The sequence below is a fragment of the Aethalodelphis obliquidens genome, unplaced genomic scaffold, assembly GCF_003676395.1.
Source record: "Aethalodelphis obliquidens isolate GAN/ISIS:26980383/991018 unplaced genomic scaffold, ASM367639v1 scaffold51, whole genome shotgun sequence".
NCBI lineage: Eukaryota > Metazoa > Chordata > Mammalia > Artiodactyla > Delphinidae > Aethalodelphis > Aethalodelphis obliquidens.
In genome coordinates this window covers 636,443-646,982 of record NW_020837995.1, presented here as the reverse complement: position 1 = coordinate 646,982, position 10,540 = coordinate 636,443, and the positions used below count along the sequence as shown (strand labels likewise).

General features: G+C 42.0%; 1 protein-coding gene across 1 annotated transcript; it reads left to right on the top strand.

The window, feature by feature from the left end:
- The first annotated feature begins 8,284 nt into the window (after positions 1-8,284).
- On the top strand, positions 8,285-9,695 carry RNASE6 (ribonuclease A family member 6). The gene is made up of 2 exons (XM_027083727.1): positions 8,285-8,523; positions 8,909-9,695. Exon 2 carries the CDS (start codon positions 8,914-8,916, stop codon positions 9,373-9,375), a length of 462 nt encoding a protein of 153 aa, XP_026939528.1. The 5' UTR covers positions 8,285-8,523; positions 8,909-8,913; the 3' UTR covers positions 9,376-9,695.
- Positions 9,696-10,540: the final 845 nt, after the last annotated feature.

The following is a 10,540-nucleotide window of genomic DNA, read 5'->3' as shown; positions in this document are numbered from 1 at the left end:
TGTGTGAAATTTATTTATGTGTCGTGTGATTAGCACGGGTGTTATAACTGTGAGTTATATAGCTTACGCTTGAATGTGATTTGTGCTGTATGTAGGTTTAAAGTGTATTATATGTGTGTGTCTAATATGTGTAATAGACTTGTGTGTATGATGAAAGTATAACTGTTTATGTGCTAAGCTGGGGAAAAGTTGTGACCTAGGCATTGATTGTGGGGATATGCTGAGTTCCCATACCCACCCAGATTGATGGGTGTGGCCAGAGCTGATTAGGTACAAAATATGTAGCATGTTCCTGGCACGTAGCAGGTGCTCAGTCAACACTGATTTTCTTCCTTTCTATCCTTTGACTTGGTATTTTAATTTTGACTTTGACAAAACAAACATGACGAGTGCCCATCAATTGTCTCCTCTCCCTGGATTTCTTTAAGAATGTCTGTAAGGAGGCTATTGCATTTTAGATGAGTTACGGTAGTATGTATGTTTCCTGATGAATAATACATTAAGTAGAAGATATGAACACAAATGAGTTTATCTGATAAAAACCGTTTTCACTTGGCAGAGATATAGGGTAGGGCTAGAGGACTTTAAAATGAAACTCTCATCAAGAGTGGGGCTTAGGGACTTCCCTGGGCACAGTGGTTAAGAATCTGCCTGCCAATGCAGGACACACGGGTTCGATTCCTGGTCCGGGAAGATCCCACATGCTGCGGAGCCACTAAGCCCATGAGCCACAACTACTGAAGCCCGTGCCCTCTAGGGCCTGCATGCCACAACTACTGAGCCCGCGAGCTGCAACTACTGAAGCCCACGCGCCTAGAGCCCGTGCTCTGCAACAAGAGAAGCGACCGCAATGAGAAGCCCGCGCAGCGCAGTGAAAGGTAGCCTCCGCTCGCCACCACAACTAGAGAAAGCCTGCGCACAGCAACGAAGACCCAACGCAGCCAAAAATTAAAATAAAAAAAAAAAGAGTGGGGCTTAAGACTTGCATTTTGTTGGAGGAAAGAGGAAGTAGATTGGAGAAGGAAATGTTGAAACACAAGTAAGTAAGGTCCACAGAAATTCTGTTTGCTAAATGAGAGATAGAGATACAGAGTAAGAGAAATGTTCGCTTCGTATAATTTTGCCTGGGCAGGTATGCGAAGGAGAGATACTGAACATTAAAGGACCCTGTGTTCTTCAGCCTCCTGCATCACTGAATGACTCAAGCCTTGAAACAATTAGAACAAAGACCAGGGTATAAACATTTTAAATTAGATGACACTTTAAATTAAGCTGCACACTATAAGGGAACAGAATTTTCCACCCTAAAATATGTCTCTTTGGTATAAGGATTATTTTAGCCTGGTTAATTTTTAAGAATCAGCAGATATGAGAGGAGCTCTGAAAACCAAATAGAAGTCACTCTTTTGTAAGAGACATTTACAGGTAAAAGAGAAATCTCCATTTGTAAGGGTGTCTTCCTGCTGTACCAGGAAGCGGTGGGGGGGTGGGGGACGGGACTCATTCTCTAGAAACTCTTAGTGGTGGACAAGACAATGATAAGTCTGCAAAACAACATTATCTTTGGGCTTCCCTGGTGGCGCAGTGGTTGAGAGTTCGCCTGCCGATACAGGGGACGTGGGTTCGTGCCCCGGTCCGAGAAGATCCCACATGCCGCGGAGCAGCTGAGCCCGTGAGCCATGGTCGCTGGGCCTGGGCGTCTGGAGCCTGTGCTGCACAACGGGAGAGGCCCGCGTACCACGACAACATTATCCTTGTTTCCTGTGTTTTCCTGGTCATCTCCCATAGATTTCCCTCCCCAACATCTCCTTTTGTCTTTAGCCGAAGGTGATATTTAAGGTGATGGCCCCAGCCATTTTGGCAAGTTACTCAGTTTACCTGGGTCTCCGCCATGTATTACACGTGTTATTAAACTTTTGTTTGTTTTCTCCTGTCAGTTTGTCTTATATCATTGAATTATGAGATGAGCCAAATATCCTAGAAGGGAAAAAAGGAAAAAAAATCCACCCAACAACACCTTCCTGGAACTCGGGCCTCAACGAGTAGCCAGTGAATCTAGATTGGTCATCGTGCTCCAAGCATAGCTCCTCAGCTTTGCCATTTTTTCAGTGTACTTGGGAATGAGCAAATACCTGGGAGATGATGACCTCTACCCACCAAATTCACAAGAGATTAGTGTTAAACAGCAGTTCTGTAAGCAGATAGGGTAGGGGGTCCCTGGAGAAAGAGAACCAGGAAGGGTTTTCTTGACATAAGAGAAGCCATTTTAGCCTAAGCCATTTTGCGGTCTAAGCCTGGCCACAGGATCTTAAGGGAAGTAAGGGAATGCAGGAACAAAGGAAAAGCAGTCAAGAAACAATAGTTCAGCAATAAAACAGAATCTCAGTTCCTCCTCAAGGGACATACATTACAATCTGATAAAGTCTTTGCGTTCTCTAGGAACTAAGGCCCCCACACAGGTGGAGGACAGAATGATGCTGTTGACGTTCCTGACTTCAGTCAGCTAAAGCTTGGACTCTGTCAACCTTTCCCCAGTTCTATGCTGAATTCTCCTCTGCTCAAGCCCCTTCATGAATATGCATATACCCTTAGCTTAAAACTTCCCCAGTTTTGCTGTTCCAGGGAGACTGTTTTGGGAAAGATTCCCAGTGTTCTCCTTACCTGCTGCAAGTAATCATAAATCCTTCCTTCTTCTGCTCTTTGGCTTGGTTGTATCTTCTGGCTCGACATCCACCAAGAGACAAACTCAGTTTTTGGGTAATAGTTCTTCATCAACGATCATTTGACATGTGGGGAAATACTGGTTGTTTTTCTCACTTGATAAATGCTGCTTCAAAATGTACTGGCATATTCTGGTCTCCTAGAGTCATATTTTAGGGTTGTCTCTTCCGCTGTCCTACAATAAGTTTTCACAAATACCTCATTTTAAAAAACTCTTTAAAATTTGCTTTTAGGGACTTCCCTGGTGGCGCAGTGGTTAAGAATCTGCCTGCCAATTCAGGGGACACAGGTTCAAGCCCTGCTCCGGGAAGATCCCACACGCCGCGGAGCAACTAAGTCCATATGCCACAACTACTGAGCCTGCCCTCTAGAGCCCGCGAGCCACAACTACTGAGCCCATGTGCCACAACTACTGAAGCCCGCGCACCTAGAGCCTGTGCTCCGCAACAAGAGAAGCCACCGCAATGAGAAGCCCGTGCACCACAACAAAGAGTAGCCCCGCTTGCTGCAACTAGAGAAAGCTGCACGCAGCAACGAAGACCCAATGCAACCAAACATAAATAAATTTAAATTTAAAAAATTGCTTTTATTAAAAGGTTATAAGATGATGGTTCAAAACAGTATAGGAGGAAAATGAATTTAAGCACAATTCGTTATAAAAAATTAATAAACAGAAACCTTAATTAACTAGAGTTGGAAGACCAGAAGGAGGAGCTCTCACACCCTGTGACCATAGCTGAAGCAAACTGGAAGAAGAAAGAGTTGTCTTCTTTCCTGGCAAGGACTCAGCCAATGAAAAGCTATGCACTCTTTGTTTACTATAGCCCTCCCAATTTTCTTCTCCTCTCTGTTAAAGCAGTCTCTTTCCCTTGCTGTGCAGGGACTTGCACATGGCTTGCCATGGTTGCAGACCCCAAATTACAATTCTCTGCTGATCCTGAATAAACCTGTCTTTGCTGGAGAAATAGCTGGCAGTCTATTTGTTTCAGGTCTACATAGGATAATAGCCTTGTGTTGTTGCTTAGACTTTCTCACATCCACTTCCCCTGTTTGGAAAGAGGCATATTCATTTCCCTTAAGGAACTATCTTTCCCCTTTTTGTGTGCACATTGGTGGGGCTGTCCTTTAAGTTTCCTAATCTCCTCTACTGAGCCAAACAATAGTAATGAGACCCAAGGTAGGCTAACTGAACTGTCTCTTATAGGAGACCAGAATGTACCTCTTCGACATAGGATTATTTTGAGAAACAGTAGATAAAGGAGAAACTTTGAAAACAGAGTATAAATTACCCTTATGTAAGGGAAATTTACAATTACCAAGGAAATCTCTATTTGTAAGCATGTTTCCCTCTCTGTACAGGAAGAAAAAGATGACTCTAAATCACAAGAAACCCTCATCAATGGAGAAGCCACAGACTTAAATCTGCATAACAAACCCTATCCTTGTTTACTGTACTTTTCCTGGTCACCTTCCCATAATTTGCCTCCTCCACACTCTTCCTTCTTTGTTTTAGCTGAAGATGGAAAGTAAACCCAAGTTCTAGCCACCTCCTTGAGTTACTCATCCCTGAGCTTCTCCCATGTATATGTGGTATATTCATGCTAATAAACTTCTGTTTGTTTTTCTCTTGTTAATCTGTCTTTTGTTATAGAGGCCCTAGCTGAGAACTGAGAAGGAAAAAAGGAAAAGATGATTTTTTTTTCATTCTCTACACTGTCCTCAGAGTCTGAATCTCAAGTAGTGATGCAAGGATTTTTAAAAAATTTGAAGTGGATTCATGCCCATTTGGCACAGCTCTGCAGCTCACCCGAGCTTCTTGGGTTCCAGCTATTTCCAAAGACTGATCCTTCTGCTATATTTTTTCATATTGTAATCTCTCCCAGATTTTTCCAATAAATCCCCACCCTATTCCCACTACTACTGAAACAGGAGGGAAGCAGACAGGGCACAACCTCTAAAAGAATGACATAGCCCTTGAGGATATGACATAAACTGGTTAGAACCAACTAGATCCAAGAGAGCGGAAGATTTGACTTCCAGTGGACCTTGAGCCTCATTATACACTCACTGTAATACATTAGCATCTAAATGACACACCTACAGGTGCCATGACAGTTCCAAGGCTAACCATAAAATGTCAAAAAGTGGGTGGTGGCCCAGTTCCTAGAAATCTCCACCTCTTCCCCAAAATGGTTGGCATAATCCTCCCACTCATTAGCCTGTGAAATTTCCCAGCCCATAAAAACTAACCACCCCATATCTGGGGGCCTCTTGCCCTCTTCTGAGATGGTCCACACTCTGTCTGTGGAGTGTGTTTCTCCCAAGGCTGTTCTCGCCTTTTGAGACAGACCACGTTGTGTCTCTGGAATGTGTATCTCTCTAAATAGATCCACTTCTTACCCATCTCTTTTTTTTCTCACTGAATTCTTTCTGCCTTGAGTCATAAAGAACCTGAGCTTCATTAAGTCCTGAGACCAAGTGTGTGATCTCAACTAAAAGACAGTGGGTTCATGGGACTTCCCTCGTGGTCCAGTGGGGAAGACTTCATCTGTGTTCCCAATGCAGGGGGCCCGGGTTCAATCCCTGGTCGAGGACCTAGATCCTCCATGCATGCTGCAACTAAGAGTCTGCATGCCATGACAAAGATCCTACATGCCACAACTAAGACCCAGGGCAGCCAAAATAAATAAATAATTTTTTTTTTTAAAAAAAAGGCAGTGGGTTCAAGTCCCAACCTGGGTTGTGCAGTTTCACTATCACTTAAAAATTTCCCTCTCAAATTAGCTCAAATTTGTGTTGCTTGCAAACAAAATAAACCTAAAGGATAAACTCTATCTGCAACCTTTGTGATCCTCATCATGCCTTCTGCCATGCATACTAGTGCCTATCCTACAGGAAATACTCACTTTCTTTAGCCCAGCGTGTTGTCAAACCCAAGTTGTTGTGCCTGATACACTGTGATGTCAAACAACCTGAAACATCAAAGTTTGGAGCAGAGAAAGGTTTATTGCAGGGCCAAGCAAGGAGAAAGGGGTGGCTCATGCTCAAAAGACCTGAAATCTCTGATGGTTTTCAGGGAGGAATTTTTAAAGGCAAAATTTGGGGTGAGGGCTGCAGGGTGTGGGACTTTCTTCTGATTGGTTGGTGGTGAGGCAACAGGGTGGTGCTCCAGAACTTGTGCTCAGCTTGAAGCTACCATCCTCCACCTGGGTGGGAGCCTTAGTTCCTGTACAAGAATTCAAAGATACGTTGTTATGTATATCCCTTGAGGAGGAAGTAGCACTCAGGAGGACCTTATCTCAGAATCAAGCCTAAGACCAGTCTTAAGAACTTGGACATTGGGTGAAAATCAATGTCAGTCAAGAAAAATGGTTCTCTACAAAGAATGGGTAACAGAATCACTGTGGAGTTAATCAAATATAGATATGCAAAGACGTCCATCCCCAAGATTCTGATTCAGTAGGCCTAGGATCTTGGCATTTTAAAACTTTTCATAGGCAATTCTGATGTGAGGCCAGGGTTAGGAGACCCCTACTTAAGGACGTGGGTAACTCGGTATTGTTTTCCTCTGTAGTGGGTTTGGTGTACAATCAAGTTGTGGAACTGCAGAGAGAAGGAGGACTGTTCTAATACATAGGATGTAGAATAAGATATATGAGCACTAGGCAAAAAGACTTATTTTTTTACTCCTTTTTTATTAATTTTTATTGGAGTATTGTTGCTTTACAATGTTGTGAACAGACATCTTAAAATTTTTTTTTTCTTTAAGTGATGGACTTATTTGTTCAGAGCAATTTTAGATTTACAGAAAAATTGAGTAGAAAGTACAAAGAGCTCCCATATGCCTCTCTTCCCTCCCTCCTCTCCTAACCACACTGTTCACAATTTTCTTATTATTAATATCTTATTTTACTGTGGTACTTTTGTTATATTTGATGAACCAGTATTAATAAAGTCCACAATTTACACTAGGATTCGTTCTTCATGTTGTACACGTTTTGACAAGTGCATAATGTCATTGTATGGGAAGAACGTTTTCCTCAACACTCTTAGGGTCTCTGGCTGGGTCTGAAAATTCAACTGACAAAGACAGATCAATAGGAGAAAAGCATACAAATTTTATTAAATATTTACATGTACATGGGAGCATTCACAAGAGAATGAAAAATCCAAATACGTGAAAAGAGCAGGAAGCTTTTGTACCTTTTAGCCCAAGAAACAAGATATTTGTAAAGAATTGGAGACAAGACAAGACAAAGGGGTTTGGTGTATGGTTAGTAAATGGTGAAGAAGTAACTAGAAAGATAAGGGTTAGTTTCAAGATTCTTTCGCAGATTCCTCTGGTGCCCTCTCTGGGAGGTTGAGGGTCTGTCTCCAGTAAAAAGAGAATTTATTTTCTGGCTTTGGACAAAAAGCGGGGAGCTTTTTCTGCACTTCATGATTCTTAATTGCCTTCAGTGCAAAATAATTTTTATGTCAAAGAGCCATTTTTGGGGGGTTACATATTCTGATTTCCTTCAGCATGAACATGGAATATCTCTCCATTTATTTAGATCTTCTTTTGATTTATTTCATCAGAGTTTTATAGTTTTCCTCATATTGATCTTGTACATATTTTATGAGATTTATACCTAAGTATTTCATTTTTATTTGGTGCTAATATAAATGTTAGTTTCTTTTTTTTTTTAATTTCAAATTCCAGTTGTTCATTGCTGGTATATAAGAAAGCAATTTTCGTATATTAACCTTGTATCTTGCAACTTTGCTAGAAAAAGAAATACTTTTTATCCTAAAGATTATTGGAGCCATTAAAAGTACTGGGCAAGAGTGTTTCACTGTTATATTTATGCTCAAGAAATACTAATCTGGAAGTATTAATATGTAGAATGGATTGGAAGGAAAAGAGACTAGAGATAGGGAGTCCATGTAGGAAACTTTTATGTGAGTCCTCTATGAGACAATAAGGTTCTGAATAAGGATATTGCAGCACCAATGGAAAGGCAAGAACAGATTTAAGAGGCAAATACCCTAAATGTGCCCTTCTTCATATGTATGGGTCTCTTCACACAGTTTCCTCTTTGGGCTGCCCTTACCATCTTCTTCACCTAATTTCTAATTAATCTTCAAAACTCAGTGCCGGTGTTGTGCCCTCCAAAAATACCTCCTCTCTACTGTATCCACACAGTTACCTGTAGTTTCCTTGATCACAGCTGTAAGTGCTATTTATATTTGTTAATATATTGTGCATTGGTCCATTTACCTGACTGTCTCTTTCATTAGATCACAAGCTCCCGAATCAGAGTAGCCCAGTATCTGGCCCAATAAACATACATATAAAGGAATAATTCATTCAAGTCTATGTTTGAAGCTCACATACCAAGTACATGGCAGTTATTATATCAGATTTTCATGTGTATTTTCTCCTAAGGAAATGAAACCATAAAACTTCAAAAAACTGAAGCTTCAAGTCAGGGAGGAAGCACCAACTCATATCAGGAAGTGATCAGTTCCTCAAAACTGTGTTTTGAGTCTCACTGTTTCTTTAAGTAAGCTTTCTCTCCCTGCATTTACAGTGTTATTGACACTCATTAAACAGCAAGTTTGAAAGTCTAAGAGTCTCATCCACACTGTCAACAAGTTCATCTTCCAAGCCCCAGTCTTCTCTTTCCTAGGGCTCAGGACCCTTCCCCTGCCACACGCAGGCAGCCTTGCACACCTGGGAGAAGAACAACAGACGAAAGCTCTGAGCCTGGGACTAACTACTGCTGCTGTTCTCAGCGGGAGCCCCAGCGCGGAGACCTGGTAAGAGCAGAAGCCCCCAGGGCTGGGGAGAGTGGCCAGTGAAGATGGCTGGGAGATCCAGGTCAGATAGATGGAGGGTAAATATTTCAGGAGGGAAGAGACAAGGTTTCTGACATGAGGACCATCAAACGCATGAGTGCAGGACAAAGAGAAGAACGAGATCTACCAGTCAGAGAAAAGATCGTCTTACCTCAAATTCCTCCTCACTGGGCTTTAGTTTCTTTAGAATTGTGAGACTCGAGTGAGAAAGAAGATGGTTAAAAACAAACAAACAAAAAAGAGCTATGAAATCTTAAAAGGCAGAATAAAAATCTAAATGGTTATGAGTGATAATTTTGCTCTTATTGTTTTTGCTACTACCATTATTTTCTCTCTCCTTACACAGAAAAGATGGGGCCAGGTCTTCTGGGATGCTTTCCTCTCCTATTGCTGCTGGGACTATGGTGGTCAGTGTGTCCACTTTGTGCTTTGCCTAAGCATCTCACCAAGGCTCGCTGGTTTGAAATTCAGCATATACAGCCAAGGCTTCTCCAGTGCAACAAGGCAATGAGCAGTGTCAATAATTATACTCAGCACTGTAAGCCTCAAAACACCTTTCTGCACAACTCCTTCCAGGACGTGGCTGCTGTCTGTGATTTGCCCCACATCGTCTGTAAGAATGGGTGGCACAACTGCCACCAGAGTCCAAAGCCTGTTAACCTGACTCAGTGCAGTCTCACTGCGGGGAAGTATCCTGACTGCCGCTACCGAGATGGCACCCAATACAAGCTCTTCATTGTTGCCTGTGACCCCCCTCAGAAGAGCGACCCTCCTTATCCTTTGGTTCCTGTACACTTAGACAAGGTTGTTTAAAGTTTCCATCATTTTCCCTCTCACTTGGCACAAATTCTCTTACAATCTCTTCTGATTTTTCCTTTCTTTTGTTGATTTTCCTGGTTCCCATAGAAGGAAAAAGGAGGGTATTGGAAAAATTAGAGTGATGAGGATAGACCAGAGTTGGGACAAAAAATATGTAGGATTCTTTTCTGCTTTGGAGCTCTAGGTTTTGAAGGAAGATAGTAGGGAAGAGGGCAAAGAAGGGTCCAGGTCTCCATATTTTCAGCCTTAGAACTTCGGCCAACTTTTGTTGTATTGTGTTCACAGAAATAAAACCATGTTCTGCTGCATTCTAATGAGTGTGTGTATAAGTGTGTTTGGAAGCGTGTTCCCTTTCACATCATTGCCAGCCTGGAGCTATCTAGGCCTGCATTTACCAGCATTCCAAGGAGAACGATTTTGGTCCTAGGCAACCTTTGAAGTTATTTGGCAACCTGGGGCCTCTGCCACTCCCTCACCCCTGTGTCTCTGGGACTTTGGAGCAAGAAAATTCTCCATCCCTTCAAACTCTGCTCATGGCTTTACATATTTCCCTTGAAACCATTGTCTATGGTTGTTTGGAGGTGGCACTGATACTCAATGTTGATGGTATTTTCACAGATTCTAACGCTGGTAACTGAGGCATCCTAGATCTTAACTATTTGCCTCTATAATTAATCAGATAATGTTTTAAATATAAATAGTAGTAGGGATAATAATCCACTGTAGCCTTAGAGTCAATTCTCCTGTTGTCTATTGGAATGGACAAAGAGAAAGCATAGATCAAGGGGGGTAAAAAAAAAGCACTGGGACACTAAAAACATTCTTGCCCTACTCAAATAGTGAAATATCACAGAAACATTGGGGCTTTGGAACAGGTATCTGATTTAGAGATTGAAGGACTGGGATTAAGAATTTAGGTCCTATGTGTAGGGGAGGAAAAATAATTTTTCATAAACCCTTCTAGGTTTTTGGTTGAGATACCCCCTGTAATAAAAAGATAGATCAACAGGAAAAAAACAATTTTAGTTACATATGTACATATGGGAGCGCTACAAAGATATGAGACTCAAAAGACACAGGAAGCCCTGAGGAGCTTCAGGGTCCATGTTTATAATGGCATCCTGGGGCCAAGCCTGGTGCCAGGAGGATTAGCTCTGGC

Excerpts from the sequence above, each read along its gene's own strand:
- RNASE6 (XM_027083727.1), top strand. The coding sequence starts at position 8,914 with ATGGGGCCAGGTCTTCTGGGATGCTTTCCTCTCCTATTGCTGCTGGGA.